This window comes from Coffea eugenioides, chromosome 2, assembly GCF_003713205.1.
Source record: "Coffea eugenioides isolate CCC68of chromosome 2, Ceug_1.0, whole genome shotgun sequence".
NCBI classification, from domain to species: domain Eukaryota; kingdom Viridiplantae; phylum Streptophyta; class Magnoliopsida; order Gentianales; family Rubiaceae; genus Coffea; species Coffea eugenioides.
Genome location: NC_040036.1, coordinates 27,051,240 through 27,070,668, shown reverse-complemented (window position 1 = coordinate 27,070,668; position 19,429 = coordinate 27,051,240). Strand labels below are relative to the sequence as shown.

General features: G+C 37.1%; 2 protein-coding genes across 2 annotated transcripts; one reads left to right on the top strand and one right to left on the bottom strand.

Annotated features, from left to right (window-relative positions):
- Window positions 1-3,527: 3,527 nt before the first annotated feature.
- On the top strand, window positions 3,528-6,462 carry LOC113759357. The gene is made up of 8 exons (XM_027301923.1): window positions 3,528-3,766; window positions 3,849-3,899; window positions 4,031-4,162; window positions 4,820-4,884; window positions 5,021-5,075; window positions 5,169-5,213; window positions 6,075-6,110; window positions 6,414-6,462. Exons 2-8 carry the CDS (start codon window positions 3,883-3,885, stop codon window positions 6,460-6,462), a joined length of 399 nt encoding a protein of 132 aa, XP_027157724.1. The 5' UTR covers window positions 3,528-3,766; window positions 3,849-3,882.
- A 2,959-nt stretch (window positions 6,463-9,421) lies between these two features.
- Window positions 9,422-11,834, bottom strand: LOC113762774. The gene is made up of 6 exons (XM_027306367.1): window positions 11,745-11,834; window positions 11,581-11,655; window positions 11,285-11,398; window positions 11,012-11,073; window positions 10,829-10,901; window positions 9,422-9,602 (listed from the first exon to the last, which is right to left on the bottom strand). Exons 2-6 carry the CDS (start codon window positions 11,601-11,603, stop codon window positions 9,548-9,550), a joined length of 327 nt encoding a protein of 108 aa, XP_027162168.1. The 5' UTR covers window positions 11,604-11,655; window positions 11,745-11,834; the 3' UTR covers window positions 9,422-9,547.
- Between the last annotated feature and the right edge of the window lie 7,595 nt (window positions 11,835-19,429).

The window sequence follows — 19,429 nt, the reverse complement described above, 5'->3', positions numbered from 1 at the left end:
GTTCCCCTAGTGTCTTCTAGTACTGGTCTACTAATCTGACAAGGAACATTTTCATGGTAAATAGAAGTCCTACATTGCTGAACACCCAGCTTTGCCAGTTGATCTGCGCGATGGTTTGTTTCTTTGTAAACGTGTTTAAGAGTGACTTTCGATAGTGCAGAGATCAGGAACCTGCAGTCAAAAATAATGGAAGCACACTCATGAGAGGAGATATCAGCAGATTGTATTAGTTGTCATGGAGTAATAGCATCAGCTTCAAGTTCAACATATTGCAAATTAAGAGATGGAGCTAGGGATAAGCCATCCCTTATTCCCCAGAGTTCAGCTAGAACATTTGTAGCATGTCCTAGAAATCATGCGCTGTCAGAGTCAGGGCTCATCTTCTGTAATGCTCGTGTCTCTGCCGTCTCAATCTATACAAGGTATAACTAATACTACCTTTTCTTTCTTTGCTGTTCAGTTATGCCTACTCAAGCTAACAGAGGGACACATAAGAAGTGTGCCTTCGTGATAACAGATTCCTGTCCTTGATTCATGTGTTCTTATTCCTACTTCCTACATCTAACATTGCATACAGCCTAACCTCTTTGCTCTCTTTTCTATGATCATATACTTGTATTTGTATTCCATCAGGGCTCTCTAAAAGCATCAATCATTTCAAAGACTTAATACTTTGTAATTTTTAGCTCTTCAAAAACAAAACAAAAAAGCTTATTGTTCTTGGTTTTATCCTTTTTAACACATTAATTGATGCTCACATGATCCTTATTCATGTTTTCGGATAGAATTACTCTTTATATATATACCAATATGCTGCCTAGTAAGGTATATTTTTAGACCTCCATTTTTATGACAGAACATGCTCTCAGCAACTTATGATTTTGTGGCAAATGATTTTTCTTTGTACATTTAATATAACTATATAGAAACCATTTTTTGTACATTGCAATTCATGTCCTCATTTTCTACTATTTGTAAAATTTTGCTTTTGGCCTGAATATATCCTTCCATGATCAGTCTTTGACTTTGTTTATTTTATTCTATTTCCCCTTAACACTCAAAACAACACAGATTTACACTTTTGTTTTTTTAAAGAAATATGTCTGACTGGTTATCATATAGCTAAATCAATCCCTTCATGACTTTCCTGGAACCTCAAAAACAAAAATCCTTTTAATCCTAAGTACTTGTACCCCGCTTCACTTTAATACGTATACAGAAGATGTTTCTTATTTTATAACTTTCTCGTATCGGCTCCATCGTCCGTACAACATATGTTAGTAAATACAAAATGAAAAAAAAAAAAAAAATAGAGGTAAGAGCACGGCGTGCGTTTAATCTTCTTACTATCCTCGGCTCCATTCCGATGTAGTAATCTCTGCCTGCATCCACAACGGAAAGTTTACCTTGTGGCTTCCATGTTTCCCTTACCTTCTGATCAAAATACATGAACTCTAGGTTCCGTCTACGGACCTTTACCACTAAGGAGGTGCTCCAGGATTTCCTCATCCTGAGTTTATCCCTTGTATGAATCATAAAGGCCAATTCATCTGGGGATTCATCCTCTGAATCGGAGCATTCATCAGCCAAGTTGTTAAAGAAGGTTTCTTGGATGACCGCATTTTGGTCTTCAATGGAGTGGAGTGTGCAAGTATATCTTTGAAGGAAGCTGGAGTAATGGAATTGGCTTGATGGGTTGTGATGACAGTTCTGGTCGATTGTGGAAGGATGGAGATGACTACATTGAGTGGAGGGTAGGAGGTGAGGTGTAGGTGGATGAGGCGGTGGGTTGGGTGGGGAGGGCGGTGGATCAGGCGGTGAGTCATTCATTTCTTTCTTCAAGCTGCAGGCTGTTCATCCGGGTTGAAAGAAGGGAATAATAGAATGGCATATAACTTTCAGTTGAACACAAGCACAGTGCTCGAAGTTCCCGGCCACCTTCAATGCTACCTCTTGCGTATGTTCTTCGCAAATCATAGTTCATGCGTATGTTCTTCGAAACATCCAAGTATATTCTACCGTCAAATAAAAAAAATGCACATTTAAATTCCCAAAAAAAGAAAGCGCATCTCCAGAGGCTGCTAAACTTTCGAATGTAAGGAGCCAATCCTCTAATATTTTTCCAAATTAAGAAAAGGTTTTTCTGTTTTCTTATAATCTCCAGGCACATACTACTACTTGCCACAGACTCGGTTTTGTGCTAAAAACATTCTCATGCAAGGTGGACTTTTCGTTTCTCTATTCGAAGCCAATTAATGCTGGGACGTTTCAGCTTCACCATGCAGACTCACAGGCTTTAATTACCAAGGAACACTTGCCACATAATTTCATCATATACTGTGTTCAGCAAAGCATGGAAGCCTGCAGGTGAAATGAAATCCTTTGCAAGCTTCATTAAGGATTTAGAATTCTCACAATAGAAGCTGAATAGCCAAAAAGAAAATCTTGATATATAGCAAACATAATAAATTTCACTGCTTATTTAACCATAAAAATGAGAGTGAAGATTTGCAATGATTGATCAAAACGTAATGGGACTTATGATGCATCACAAAGTCCCACAGCAAATCATCTGCCACTACATTTAAGCCTCTGTCGACATCTTTGCCCGAAAGCTTTCTGTAAACTGCAGAAAATTAATGTCTCCAGCTTGTAAGCAGTATTGTTTCTTTCCTTGGGGTCCAAGGAGACCTGTACGCACGTCACGTGCATAAAACAAGAAATCAGAATGAACCCTCAAAGTTTAACTGTTGAACAAGTATCCCATGTATGTATCAAGATTCCAAATAGCATTCATGTTTCTCCCCACCAAGTGGGAAATAGCAAAGCATAAACGACAGGCCAGAAATTAATGGTCAAGGACTTCAAATTACAATTTGACATCAGATTTCGAGCAATGTACTGGTTAAAATTAACAGTGCGTCTATTCCTAAATCAAAGATAATACTTTTGTACATAAATGAATTTTGCAGTACTAGTAGCCCGTGCTTGTGAAAGATTCAATTTTCAGGCCCAAGTTTGGTCCGCTGTTCTATGCCTTTTCCTTATTTGTTTTTTTTTATTGGATAAATTGGCTAGTGGTAGCAAAACCTCTAGTTACCATGCACAAAGCTAATCTCGGGTCTCAAAAATTTGGGATTGGATCAAAAGGGTATTATACCTGACAAAATATCGATATAGTTGGGATTTACTTTAGAATCCAATGGATCTATGAATAATAAAATGATAATTGTCATTCAATTATTTTCAGCATTTTAATAACACCCTGAAATCTTTCACTCGTTGCTCCGCGGCTTCTCCCCTTCACCACCTGAAAAACAGGACTACATCAAACCAAGGACAGCAACATATTGAAAACACACCAAATTTTCTGTAAAAAAAATATATATATATATATATATATATATGCCCCAAAATACCAAAAACACCCCTTGTGCCCTTTTCTATCACCACATTCCCTCACCATATATCACCTCTTCCGTCTCTCCCTTTTGCTGTCACTACTGCCGGCTACCACCACCTCCCTCTTTCCCCCTCCATCCCCGTCTTTCCCTGCCACCTCCTCCCCTTCCCCTGCCTCCACCTTTTCCCTGAAGTTTTGTAATGAATCTAATTAAATATTTTTATGCCCTTCAACTGGTTCCTTAGTGAATACTATCATCAATCAATCCACACGCTATGGAATAAACCAGCAAAGCAGTAAAAGGTTAACAAGCCGTAGGACCACTCTAAGTCCCCAAGGCTCATTGAGTTTCAAGAATCAAATGTAAAACAACAGAAAAATTGATGCTTGGTTATTTACATGTCCGCTCTTAATTTGATCTTCTTTTTTTTTGTTTCCTTTGTAGATTTTCTGGACTTTGCAGTGACTCAATAAGAGCGATGGCGATGCATCTTCGGTTAGATCGAATGGCATTTTGTTCGATTCTCTTTCGATTTCGTTTATAATTTAATTTATTTCTAATGCAACAAACACATATGTATACATATCTTATAGCCTAAATTTTTTCTTCTTATGTATTCGTTTCAGGCGGAATTTAGGCAAATATTTTACCACCGTTGGCCCTTTCTCAGCGGGTTTTGGGGGGTCTTCAACCGCGAGGAGCGGTGCAAGTGCAAGAGCAATGGCTTTACTGCCTGCCGGCCGCCAGTTCTCATCCTGGTAGTTCTTTTACAAATTGATTCAGATATCATGACTTTTTTTTCTCTTTCCTTAATGCATGTTATGTTCACTTTTGTAAGTTTAGCAGATAATGGTTGTGTTAGAGCTAACTATCTGCTTTATTGGTATTTTGTATCTTTTGAGCAAATCGAACTTTTCTGGAATATGAGATCCTTTGTCTTCTTCTCCTCAATTTGGAAAATTTATTAGTCATTTGAAAGAGTTATGTGATCATCGAATATGGTGGCTCCCCGTACGTATATACTTCTATGGCCGGTAATTTCCTTTTGACAGAGTTCATAAGTATCAACACATAGCTAGTGTTTTGAGAGCTTGGATTGCTGAACAAGTGTCTGTTCTAAGATAGATTGAATCTCTATTCTCTTCTATCAACTGTTAAAAGATGACTAAATCCAGTAGTGCGTTTCATCCTGCAATTGGCTTTTCGTTCTAGTATCAGGCCATACAGTAGTAGCTTGGTCCGCAAAGCGTTTGTTGGGCATTCAAGGGCAAAGCTTACTTTTCTAAAGTGAAACCTCTTAGTTTAGTTGAACAGATTGTTAAAATGTGAGAACTGATTTGAGAACAAGAGAATTGAAATACAGGATTTCCCGCAATTTCTTCTACTAATTCCTGAGGATTTATGTTCTTATGCAGGTCTGCTACACATCTTAAAAGAGAATTTCACGAGCTTATGGCTGAATTCAAGGAATTATCATTCAGTAAGCTCTTTTTGTCAAATTCTCTTTTTTCCAAATGTGAATTTTTTGGGTGAAAAAGGAAAAAAAAAAAAATTTGGACTTTCAAATGTGATTTTGTTTTGTTTATTCAAAAAATTCCAATTTTTTGTCCTGCCAGATGACTGTTTACAGCTGACTATTGGGACATATGTTCTTGCTTGTGTGGTTCAAAGGTGCAATCAAGAGCTCATCTCGTCTATACATTGTTGATCATTTTATTGAATCCTGATTTCATTATTTTGTTTAACTTTCTTTCCTAATTGCAGTACTTGGTGTGAAATCAAACAGTTTACGAAGTCAGTTTGGTCGAGGTTCTCTCTTTCTCCTGCTTTGTTTGAGTATAATATTAATTGGAAAATTTCTTGAGTGTCTCCATATTCATATTGAACATGCCTTTGTTATCGAGAAGATATTTCACTCGTGGGCCTTCACCCTATTAAGTGTGATTTTGTCATTTAATCACACTTAATTCACTTACATGTTGAAGCAATTTCCTTTTGAGTTAGGTTAGTATTAATTTTTTTTTTGTTTTCTTTGTTCCATGTTTTGGCACGGAGTAATATAATCTGGTGGATCTGATGTTATAAGCTCTTAGCTGTCGAATTCTTAGTTGTCTACTTTTTCTACTGGGAGAAGCCTTGGAGTCCTGATACTGAAATGTTGACTTTCTGGTTAGTCAACACCCCCACCACCCCCCCCCCCCCGCCCTCCCCAACCCCAAGAATGAGAAGTGATTGGAACAGAGAAGAATTTGAGGAAAAATCCCTCCATGAGTGGTGTATTGTTTCTGGCAAAGGAATCTAACTAAATTAATTCGATAAAGTGGTGAAAAATTGCTGATACAGTTTCCCAATCTTATGTTGCACCTTTTCTGTGCGGATGTCAAATCATATCGAATGGGTTTGGATTGAGTTGAATTCAAACATATTCAGAACAATTGTCTTCTTCATGTCTTCATTCTTTGTTATAGCTCGGTTACTAAGAAAAGGAAGCTCTTGTCGTCTTGTGCCAAACTTTTCACTTAGATTTTGGAATTTTCTTATTGCTCCTATTTAAGTTAGTTAACTCGTTAATTGTTTTATTAAAAGTATCTTCAACTCTTGCTAGGATCTATAACTTGAAAAACTGCTCAACATTCATTCAATTTTCGTGTGCTTTTCTTGACTTGACAGGACTGGCATTGCAAACTTGAAGTTCAGCAGCAAGAGGTTTGTTCTGTTCATTTGTCTGGTTACATATTGAAGCTTCTTATAGTTTGTGCGAGGTAAATTGGTCTGACGGCATTTGACTGGTAATAGTGCTACTTAGATCCAAGACTATTTAACTCTTTTTCTGTTCCAAGTTACATCTGCACTGCCTGTGAAATCTAAGTTTAGTTTGCTGTATTTGGGTGGTAAAATGATCATCTTCTTCCATACTTGTGCTTCTGCAGTCTGCTGTTGTAGTTTAATACCTAGATGCTTGCTAAGCACATATGTTGTTGAAATCAAATCTGTTTTTTCCTACCTCAGGGATGGCGGTGGCACTGATGGAGGCAGTAGCAGGGATGATGGTGTTTGAACTCATTAACATAATCTGTTTTTTTTTTTTTTCCTTTTTGGGGACAAAATGTCTACCTTCTGTGGGATGTTAGTGATGCAGGATGATGTGACGATGTCTGTTCTTAAATTTAGTGCTAAAATACCTGTGGAGTTTGAGACTAATTACCTTATTGTTTGGTATATAAAATATATATAATGTACGGGTATGCATCCCTTGGGCAGTTGGTAGATTATGTTACGTTGGATGAATGATAACTATATAAAATTTGAATTCGAAATTCAATTTTTGCACATATGTTAACGGTAATAGTGTATACACTGTTAATGTACATAAGATTTTCTCTATAAACAAAGGATTAATCTTTCTCACATATACTGTTAACATTGGACAAATGACAACTATGCAAAATTTGAATTTAAAATTCAATTTTTGCACACATGTTATAAATCAATCGGTGATTTCAATAATAAAAATAACAACTAGATTTTGGTATTAAATGTGATCTTTTTCATCTGAAATACTAGATGTTATTTGAACGGGTACAATTGAACTATTTTGCGGATTATAGTTAGAACTTAGAATTTTAATCTTCGATTTGTTTTTTGTGTGGGTAGTAATCACACGTATTGCTTTCCCATTGTCGAAAACAACATTTGAAATTACCATCATCCTTTAAATAATTAAGGCCATGTTAGGTATTACATCTTTTTTTCATGTCTTTAATATAGATAAAACTTTAGTTAAAGAAACTTATTCAAACACCCTAAAAATTTTACTACCCCAAAATACCGAAAGCACATGCCTTGTGTCCTTTCCTTAGCATATCACCTCCTCCGCCATTGCCGTCTCCCCCACTGCTGTTACTGCTGCCTGCTGGGCTACCACCACCTCCCCTTTCCTCTTCCATCCCCTTCTCCTCCATTCGTCCTCTCCTCCCTCCCCTTCTTTCCCTGCCACCTCCTCCTCCCTTCCCGCGCCACCTCTTTTTCCCCTCATTTCTTTAATGAACCTAATTCAATACTTTTTTTATGCGTGAACGGCATCTCGAGAACTACTGAGCAAGTCAATCAGTTACAGGCCAAACGAGTGGTTCCTCAGTGAATACCATCATTCAACGCCTCTGTCCAAGAAACTTCAAATTGCACGAACAATCAAATTTCAATCCATCCACACGCTATGGGGTAAACCAGTAAAGCAGTAAAAAGTTAAAAAGCCATAGGACCACTTTTGAGTCCCCAAAGCTCATTTGAGTTTCAAGAATCAAATGTAAAACAACAGAAAAATCAAAGCTTTAGAAACAACAAACAAAAAAAAAAAAAGAAAAAAAAAGAGGGAGAGGTAGGAGGGGAGGGGGAATGGAGGAGAAGGGGGTGGCCGGGGGGAAGAGGTGATGGCGAAAGTGATGGGGAGAGTGGTGGCGGGCGGCGGCTTTAGAGCCGGGGTCGGTGATGTGTGGAGAGTGACGAAATATTACAACGATTATTCAAATGCTTCCTAAAATTTCACAGATGCTGAAAGTAAAAAAAGGTGAGGAGATGTTCTACGGAAGAAGAGTATAACTGGAGATTGTTTGCTTTGATTTTGGCATCCACGTTGCGTCGTATTAGAGGAGTATAACAATAAATGCACCCTGTCGGTTTTGGAGTAATTGTAGTTTTGGCTCAAATTATATGGTTTTTGGAAGTATCTGCCTCTCCCGCCTGCGAGTCCTTTTACTAGAGTTGGACATTGGCAGCATAAAGTGCACATTGAGCAATTTTCCACTCAAAATGTTGCTCCTCTACACCGCTTTCATCATCCTATTTTTCTTTTTTTATATGTTTCAAATTATAGTCTATCTTTCAATTGAAAAATAAACCTAATTTTTAATTTTTCTAAAACACTCCTATTTAATATACTCCGTTGTCAGTAAATATTGCCTACCTTATCTAATATAATCAACTTTTTCACCAATAATTATTTTGGTATATGTCTTGAATGACACAATATACCATTATTATTACTGCTTAATTAACGTATAAGTATAGTGATTAGTGATCCTTCTAATATTAATAGGCTAAATTTACTTGTCTAACAAAGTTAACTATTTTTTTTTACTTTTCTAAAATTGTGCGAGAAAAAAAAAATCAAGACCATCAAAGTGAGAAGGAGGAAATATAATCAAACCTCTCGGTAGATTAGATAAATCCATCACTCTCTCTTTCCCCAGCATAAAATCAATTGTAACAATGTTGCATCAAAAAACAAAAGCCAAAGTAGGTTATTTTTACATGTTAATTTACTCGAATAATTCTAGTGTGGGCATCTGCACAAGCTACTTGACGCTGTACGTTTTCTCAAATGGTTTCTAGGAACCGCAGAGGCCCCATAGCTCACCAGCGTTGGCTGTCTGAAGTGCTGATAAATCCAAAGACAAGAACCAAGAAAAGATAACGCTGCACTTTGGCCATCTAAAGTCTCGACAATAAGGGCAGAATGCCCTTTTCTCTGCTCTTTTTTTCGGTTAGAATTAAGCACTCTTTTCTCCTGCTCTTTCTTTCACACCACACCATAAAGTATTGTAATGCTGATAATTACTGTTTCATCCACCATCACTAACTCACTAAGCATCCTAAGGGCTGAGAACCAATATGATGATGTGCAAAGCTTATACAGGGGCCCTTTAGCCACTTGCTGCAGATTTAACTGGCCTAGAAACTAGCAAAATTAGATGCTACGTACTACCAAGGGGGTCAAGTGCCAAAAGTATTGCATAATTCGGCTTCAACATGAACTGTGCTTCAATCTTGGATCATATGCAAGGACAAGCTTCCAATAAGCCGTATCAATTGTGTGTCTGCGTTTGTGTGTTTATGTTTCTGTATATGTGTGTGTGTGGAGTGGGGCAGCTACAAGTGCATCATTTTCAAGGAAGCATTATCCTTGTTTTTATGTACAAACGTATAAGAAAGGTTCTCGACTGTAAAGCACCATGAAGTTAAACCAAAAGTTACCCCTTCAAGTCATGTTAAACCTGCATAATTTTGGTGATTAAAAAAAATAATCCTTACAATATATAAGCCATGATTCGAAGTCCTATTGGTATAGAAGTGATATCAGGAGGTCAAGTGCCATCCTTCTGGCAGACTCCCTCTTTGATCTGGCGCCTATCCATGATCCTGAAAAAACAAATATACCGTTATTCCATTACTTGATAGATAAAGTTTGAACATTTCGCAAACAACGAGCCACAGGGAGATATGTACATAACCAAAAACAGGTTCCTTACACCTCATTGCAGTATTGAACTTCCATAAATAGGTTTGCCTTGCTAAATAAACATCTTACAGGACTCTATTCCGATCAAAAAATGAACCTTGCTCGTAAATTTTTCACAAGGACCTCTTCCCTATAGCAAAAGTTCCTCAAGAAAAAGAAGATAGTCCATGAACTCAAGATAGAACATAAACAATGTAATGACACCTCATACAAGCAATAGAATGAGAAGCATAGCAAGGTATTACAGTAAATCTGATCATTGAAACCCAAATGCAACCTAATAATTCATGCCTAATAAAGAAAAATATCCTGTCTAAAGAACAAGTATTCAAACAATTTGCCAAGAGAAAAAAGTTGCAAGTGAATTTCTAGTTTCCATATCAAAGCTTAAACTAAGGCTCCCATTCATTCATCAATATCCTATCTGCGTTGACCTTGTATCCGTTCTGGCTAAGGTGCCTTTTACATGCATGTGCATATTTATGGTGGCAACCCCAGGATTTCAGCTAGACATCCACTAATCTGCTGTTACCAATATTGAAGGGCAGTTGTTATAGGGAAAAGGGAAGAGAGGGACTGACAGAGTCTATCCTTTGGAAAGGATAACTGAAAAAAGATCTCAAGATGGCACAACCAAAACACATATGCAAAGTTGGAATATACCAGGAATAAGTTGACCTCCAATTTAATATGCTCCAAATAAGTTGTCCCTTTGGACAAGTGGGGAAGAGTTACGTCCATGATTCTAAATTGCGTATCTACATTCCAGAACTACCACAATGATAAATCAAAAGAAATCAACATCTCGATTGCTTAAGCAAAAAATGCATGGCAAGATAGCAAACATGCTCTACGTCATAGACAAAATAAGAGTACAATTGGAAACAGTAATTTGAAGTTCCAACTATATGCATATATAGATTCCCAAGGATATGATTCTTCGATTCAAAGAGGACTAGAAAATGTTTATGCAGCTTGAAAATGGAAAATTACACTTGTTCATCTTAGGAGTTATATGCAAGTTGAAGAGGAAATACAAATCAGCACAAAGCAAATAACAGATATTCAAAGATGCTGACGGAAAAATAAAGAGATCAAATGAATTTTAAAGATGAAAGACACATACTCATCCTCCATAAAGATGTAGAAGAGGAACGCTGATCCAAAAAAGGCAATTATGCAACTCAGTCTTGTCTCATCTAGCATACAAGGCAAGAAAAGAAGTGAAGTACTACTAGTTAGTCACTGTAAAAACAGGCAATGAAAGAAACTTAAAACATATTACCACTTCAGCTGTAAGGAATTTTACCAATGGACTTCACCAGACTGCGAATACGCCATTTTTCCCGAGGTGGTGGAGGAGGAGGCAGCCTACAGAAAAAAAGGCATGAAAGCGGGTTACCACTACACACATACACAAGGCCAACAAAATGGCCGCCTGGGGCTGTAGTATGTTCCAAGGGTTGGGTGACAAGTCAAAATAGCAGATGCAATAGTTGATCATCCCACTCTTCAGTAGAAAAAACGAAAAGAAATAACAATAATTCAACAAACTAAACGAAGGGGCTTGGCAGAATTGTACTGGGTGCAAAAATTGCGGGCTGTGGCCGGAGCCAGTGCTGTTCTTCCTCTCACAGACGAAACTCCCAAATCAGAAGACAGATGCCCGAAAGTAAAGAGTCTGCCAATATTACGCCTGCAAAATTAAAAAAGAAAATAATCAGGAAAAAAAAAAAAAAAGAAACAGCAGACACATACTACTGCGTACTAGTACAAAGCTTTCATGATTGCCTATAGAAAACGAATCAAAAAGAACAAACCGAGGGCGAACTAGAGTTTAAATACACTTTCAGAACAAAGAAACGGTAAATAGCCTACCCCAGCAGCTGCAGCTTTGCCATTGAACCCTAATTTCCTTACCAGGTCTAAAAACCCAAGGCTTCCTATATGTGCCTGAAAATTTTCATGAAACAAAGAGCGATTAGGGTGAGGCAAACAAGAGAAAATAGAAACGAGTTCTTTCATAGATAAGCATAGCATACTGGTGGTAGAAGTTGGTTCAGGGAGGACCGGGAGATTGCACAAATCAGTTGATGCGTCCAGGTGTATTCACTCAATAAAATGGGACAGAAAATAGACTGACGAGTTGAAGGACTAAAAACCTGCTAGCAATTATTTTGAGGTTTTTTTTTTTTTTTAAAAAAGGAGGTTATTTTTATTTTCTTATTTTACCCCCCTTCTCTCATATCACTGGCCAATTGTTTTCCTCTGATGCTAAAATACTTGTCTAAATATTTTTAATATTTTTTAACTTAATTTTTTAGTTGGTTTAATTATTAAATTCATTCTTAATAATTCATTATAAACTCTTTGTTATTACAAAATATGTGTAGCTTGTATCGTAAAGTGTATTAATCTAGTAATTTAGCAATTTAAGTACCTACAAACCAATTACAGTTCACAATTACACAACAATTTGTAGCAAAAATAACATATTATATATCACATCAGAAAGCAAAGTTATGCAATTTGTTATTGATACTATTAATAATTGATTAATCAATATCTCTATTTTATTCATATATATTTGAATAGTTCAATTTCTTAAATGGCATTGACTTCACAATTTGGTAAAAAAAAAAATCTTCTATACTATAGAATTCTTTTATAAAATATTGACACACAAAATTAAGAAATAAACAAATTTTGAACAATCCAGTATACTGATTTAAACAATATTGAAAATTATATTCTAGGTATATAAACAATAAAAGCATGGGAGATAAAAAATAAAAGGAAGAAACTAAAAAGAAAATAATAGGGGAAAAGGAAAAACAACAATGTTTAATATAGAAAGGGTAGATTTATCCAACTATATCGTGAAAGGAGAAAAGTTCCTATAAAAATACTTTTAGGGTAATCTACAACTAGGCATATAGTTTATTGGGGTTTTTTTTTTGTAAATTTAATCCTTATTTTGAAGGTTTATCAAGCCCAGCATAAAATTAATTAGGAAAAGTATAGAAATATAATTGAAAGTAATAATTATTAATGTATATATTAATTTAGATATAATAATTTAAGTATAATTTAGATATATTAATTAGTGCCAATGACACTAATAGGTATAAAACTTTATTTTATCAAAAACAATTTAGGAAAGAAATGAATTCTGGTAGTTTCGGAGAAGTTGCAATTGCAAAAAGTTACAACATATATCAAAATCTCAAATTATTTCTCTTTATTGCCTTATATTTTATTAAATTGTGAGGAAATATTTTTATTTTCATCACAAACGATTAAAAGAAAAGAATTTTGTTAGTATTTGATAACTTTTTTTAAAATGCCTCTTACCCCTCCCCATACCATTTCCTCCCCTCCCCATACCGTTACTAAAATGCTTGATGCAACAGCTCTCATTCTAGAAAAGTTCTCGATTTCTTTCCTCAAATTAGTTTGTTTAACCGATTATTATCGATTTGTTTGAATTTAGATTATCAAAAAGTTAGAGACACCGTGACACCTGTGCAAAATAGGAACAAAGGGACTAGAGACTAATTTGAAACAGAAGATTTGAAGCGTCTTCTCCCACTATCTCGCATTTCCCAGCCCATCCCGCAACTTTTATCACCTTCTTTCTCCATTCTCATTTCTCCTTGATTTGGGATCAACTCAACGTTGAATCAATCTAAGTTCCATGTTTCAATACGACTTTAGCTTGTTTAAAACGTGGAACGAATTAGATTCGACTAAAGTTGTTAAAATAACCCATTACTCGAAGGCAAAGGTAATTCACCTGTGATTTGTACTAAAACAGCCAATTTTATTTTTAAACTTTTTTACAAGTGCCTATTTAGCCCCTAATTTTTATTGTTAATTAATTTGATACACCAACTTATTGCTCTCTTGTTTTTGGGGTTTCTTTTCGCGGAGAGAAATTCAAAGCCATGGCAACGCAGCTCGGGTATGCTCTCTCTTTCGTATCTTTTCTCCTCTGATTCACAATCCACTCACTTTTTATTTTTGTTTTTTGCCCTCAGGCGCAATTTTAGTAAATGTCTGACCGCTAAGCATTTCTCTGCAATGGGAGGAACGGCCATGGCTCCACCGCCCGCCCACCGCTTTTTTTCCTCCGAGTATCTTTCTGCTAAAACCCATGCTATACCATACTAATTTCTTTTGCCAATTTTCTGTGTCCATGCATTTAATTAGCCCGGTTTCCGTTAATTTATGTGTTTTATGATTCTGAGAAAATAATTTGTATTTTTTCTGGATCAGACTACTATTACTGGAGGATTAAAATCTTGGGCCACCTCCACCTGATATTGTAGCAAATATAACTGTAAACCTTTGCTGATTAGTGGCAACCTGTTCCTTTAATGTCCCCTCCTTCTAAGTTTTATGAGTCATTCTGGTAACAGATTAAGTTCCTATGGATAATAGGTGTCTTTCCCATTTTCTTGCTTTCTTGATTCTAATTGTGGCTTGTTTCTCATCCTCATGAGTGTTTGGAGAAAGAGCAAGAGCAGGCATGCATTATTTTATACTTGTAAATTACTTAGCGAAAAGGGTCTAACATTGCGAAGAAGATGTCTGCTTTTCCTTTTTTTTTTGTTTTTCAACCCTCGCAGTTTCTCCTCTCTTTTTTTTTTTTTTTTCTGTATGTTGGTTTCTCTTTTTCCCGACAGTCTGCTGCTTGGGCTTTGGCCTCTGATTTCAAGCATGTTACCTATTAGCTGGGGCATGACCTGGATTTGTGTTTGGTGCAGAGCGGCTACAAATTCAAAGAAAGGGCGTGTTCGAGCTCTAGTTGATTTCATGGGTAAATTTTTGTTGTGATCACTAATATAGTTCTTGTGCCAGATGGTTTCCTATTGCTAATAGCAATTTGACTTTTATTTGCTGCCATTTTAGAGCTTCCCTATAAGTTAGGCTTATCGGCATTTTCCGGAGCAGTTTGTGGTTCTCTGGCCGCATTCATCCATCTAGATGGGTATGTTTAGTATGTTATTCAAAGTTCGAATCTAAGTTGCTTCTGCTTTTTTGCACCTCTTGTCCATGAGACAGGCTTCAAAGTCAGTGTCTTGGGGTTTCTAATGTTTTCAACATTTTCGATTGCATAGAAGAATCAATACGTTTTGAGACTCTCTCTCTCTCTCTCTCGCTCTCTCTCTGATTTTGACATTCTTAATATGTTTAGGCTGATATATGACCCTTAGGGCATGGAGAAAATCCTGATGCATATTTGTACTCCTACTGATTTGGACTATCCAAAAATATTTTTGCCTTTGGATTTCCTGTTTATGGTATGGTATGTAACAGTTCTAAGGATGAAAGCATTGTGAACTAGTGATTTTCAAACTCCCTACTGTGCAAGCTGTTACTGTTACCTTATTCCTGTCGAAATAAAATTGAGTTAGATGTCCCAACTCAACATAGACGTTTCTTGAATACGTGGTTTCTTTATTACTTTGAAGTGCCCAAATTGGTTTGTTTCATCCTTATCGTTGATGTTGAGCCAGCATCAAGTCATAGTAGCATCAGTACCCTTTAGCTTAAGCATACTGGAATGATTTTGAACCCAATTTTCTGCAATTAAAATCTACTGTGGTTTAAGCATCTTGGTTAATGCTTTGATCAAGGATAAAAGTACATGTTTAACATGATTAGGATGTTCTATATGAGATAGTATGTTTTTTCCTGAACACCAGCCCTCTTTTATTTTTAAATTATCTTTTTGTATTTTTGGGACTTCCCTTGGTCAGTCCTATTGTTATGTGGCTTGAAGATAAAAAGATTTATTCAGTAACTGATGCCGACATGAAGCCAGAATAGATTGATTTCCTACTTTTGGTGCTTTATGTTTAACTAGTTGGATACCGCAATGTTGTTCTTGAGTTCATCCACTGCCTTCTTGTCTTGAAAATGTTTTGGCAATGCAGCATTGTTGCGAAAAAGTTGCGAATGTACTGAACTTTTTTTTTTGTAGGGACGAAGTTATTTAGGGAGGATGCATGATGTCCGAGATAGCAGCGGAACTGATGGTAGCAATGTTGAATGTCGTCAGAAGTCCCTCAGGGTCTTTTTATCCTTATTCAATTTAGATTATTAGGCTTCTTGTAAGTATTAAAACCCGGAATGGTGAAAGCTCAGGTCCTGCAAGGAGCGACTCTGTTAGCTCTCTGTTGATTGGGGGATGCCAATGCGCTATTTCTGTAACGTTAGCTATAAAGGTCGACTCTGTTGAGCTCTTTGTTGATGACTCTGTAACTCTTTGAGCCCATCTTTAAATCAAATTTTTTAGCTTTCTTAGCAAATAATTAAAACTGATCGCTCAACTACCTGAATTACTGTTGCTATAAAAAGGGGGAAAAATAAGGGAAAAAGGGGAAATAGAAATATGTATATTATGGAGATTCCGTTGAAGAGCAGAAGATTTTATTTACATCTGCTGTTTCTTCAATGCTACACCATTTGTCTTATATCAGCTCTCAATCAGTCAACTTAATTTTTAAAAACAACTGTGAATTTCAGGTTACATTATCTGTTTCCTTTAGATGAAGCTGGAAAAGAGTGCATATTTCGGATTTGGGCGCAAACCGTTAGGTCAATCGATCGTTTGTGTCGATTTTTGTCTAATTTCATAAGATGTAGTTCACTTTAACGGAGAGAAATTATAAAACAAAATTTTGTGAGTCTTACACGTAATAAATAACTAACAGCTTCGAAATGGATTGTTTTACAACGATTGAATCAAATAATATGAATCAAATAATGTGGTTGGTTAAATGGACTTGCCCCGATGGATAATCATCAAACTTGACATGTGGTTGTGAGCTTCATATCATTGGCTGTGGCTGGAAATAAAGAAAGAGGAATAAAATTATAAGGTTAACTCGTCCACTTGAAACACTATTCAAATCATATGTATCAGATAACAGGCGTAGTTTGTCAACAGACCTGTTCCCGAGGGATAATGATCCAACTGGAAATATGTTTGTGAGCTTTTACATTATTGGCTGTGGCTGGAAAAAAGATGGAGCAAAAAACTACAGGTAACTAGTTGACGCTATTATTTTACTGCAACTGGGAGCAAAGAAATGGTAATACCAAGTCCAACAAATAATTATGGAAACTTGCCCGAAGCCAAGGCAAAAGTCGTTTTTTTCCGAGTCTGAGCTCTGCTGCCAAGTCTCAAAAAGGTCGAGCTTAGCAATTTCATCCCAAAACTATACGCTTGCTTCCTAGATGGAAATGGAGAGCCCACGCCCGCGCCCAAACATGGTGGTTCTTCTAAAGGTGGCTGGTTCAGATTCCGGTATATATGACGAAAATCAAGAAACTCCGACTGACACAAGAAATGTGCTGCTCATTGTAGCAGCATTAATAGCAGCTGTGACCTTTCAAGCTGGGGTGAATCCACCAGGAGGCGTTTGGCAAGATGATGCAGGTGGGCATAGGGCAGGGAGGGCTATATATGCAGATCAGAAACAAGCATTTTACGTTTTCTTGATAGCAAATACCTTTGCACTTTCCACAGCAATTCCCTTTCCATCTTGAGCTATGGTTTGCCACTCTGTCAATGTTTGCTACTTATGCCTCGGCAATTTTTGCAATTGCTCCCGATGAATCTGTCAGGTTTCGTTATGTGTTATCTGCTGCGGCTGTGCCTTTCGGGATTCAAGTGCTGAAGAAGCTTTATAAGCGTTATTTGTCATCAAACTAAGACCTGGGAACACATTACATGAAACATTTGTGTGCGTCTGTGGGAGCATGAAATCTTTTCCAGTCCTTTTGGGATTGTTTGTTGAGAATTGCTGATTATTTGGAACCTTTTATACCTTAAAGAGGTTAGATGTCATGTTAACTTTGCAAATGTTGCTTTGATTCATTGTTTAAAAGAAATGTAAACTTGCAATGCAATCTGTTGGGATTTTCAACTCCTTGTCATTTTACTGATGCTTTGCAATCACCTCATTAAAAATGTTTATGTGCACATATCAGTTGAATTGATTTAATAAATTTATAGGTCTCTTTATCAAAACGGAAAAAAAAAAAAATTTACTGCATTCTCATTAGTTAACGAATTAGAAAAAGGTCAATTGAAATCTGCAAGTTCCAAATTTCCAAAGGAAAAAAAAAAAAAAAAAATGGGGCCGTAAGGCACAATAAGGACATGGTTTGGGCCATGATAGATAGTTGTGTTCTGACGGTCGATATCGATGACTGGACTGGGTAGGCCCTTTAGAGTAAATACGAACCGATGGACTACCGAATCATCATGAATGATGGTATTTGCAGAATTGCATTATGAACCAAGTGGTGCGGCTGGTGCCGAAGCCTTAAAATGTTTGTTGAGGATCCACACACCATGCCTAATTGGAGCAAGGCTCAAACGCTACAAATATGTCACGAACTCAAGGTTGTTTCTGGAATTGTGTGATTGATCTAGGATGAATTTGGTAGAAATTGGAGAAATTGGAGAAGGAGCAAGGAATTGAAGGTCGAGAGAGAGAGAGAGAGAGAGAAGATTCAGAAGAGAGGAAGTGGAAGAAATGACCACATCTAATCTGTTATCCTCATTCATGTGGGCCCCGCCTAATATAACCAATTCTAACAGCTTGTGTCAGACGATTACAACTGAATTACCTAACTAATGGCTCATTACATGAAACGACATCGTTTACTAGTACTTAAGCAAGACCAAAACAGCATCATTTGTACAATCCTATTGAATTAACAGACTAATGCTCAAATTGAGCCTTTATTATGCTGCAGTCCTTATACTCAGCAGCCTGACAATCCCTTCCCCTTAACAAAAGACTTGTCCTCAAGTCTGAAATGTAGGAAATTGTCGTTCAATGAAAGACTTGTCCTCCCAAGAAGCTTCCTCAGGCTCTAGTTGATTCCACTTAATCAGGAACTGAATAACAGGTTGTCCATTTCTCAAGATGACTCTTCTGCGCATGACTGACTCTGGTTGCAATGGACATTGGTCCTGGGCGTCAAATTCTGGTAGCTTAGTAGAACTACCTTGCACCAGTCCCAGTTTCTTCTTAAGTAGTGAAACATGGAACACAGGATGTATTCTAGTGTCTGCTGGCAACTTCAGTTTATAAGCCACTGAACCGACTTTCTCCTCTATCTGGAAGGGTCCATAATATTTGGCAGACAGTTTGAGGCACTTCCTTACTGCCACTGTTTGTTGCCTATATGGTTGAAGTTTCAGAAAAACCCAATCCCCTACTGAAAACTCCCTCTCACTCCTGTGTTGATCAGCAAAATATTTCATCCTTTGCTGAGCCTTGGCCAGGTTGTCTCTGATGCAGTTGGATATCCTGTTTCTTTCCTGTAGTAAGTTGGAGGCTGCAGGGATGACAGAGTCCAGGTAAGGTCCTAATGGTAGAGGCACAGGCTTATATCCAAACAATGCTTCAAATGGTGTCATTTGGAGACTGGAGTGGTAGGTAGAATTGTACCACCATTCTGCCATAGATAGCCATTTGCTCCACTGGGATGGCATTTCTCCTGTCATGCATCTCAGATAGTTCTCCACGCACTGGTTGAGCCTTTCACTCTGGCCATCAGACTGGGGGTGGTAAGAGGATGTATAGTGTAGATCTGTCCCCATTACCTTGAATAGTTCCTTCCAGAATCCACTAGTGAAGACCTTGTCTCTGTCAGTGATGATGGATTCAGGTAATCCATGCATTCGATATATGTTGTC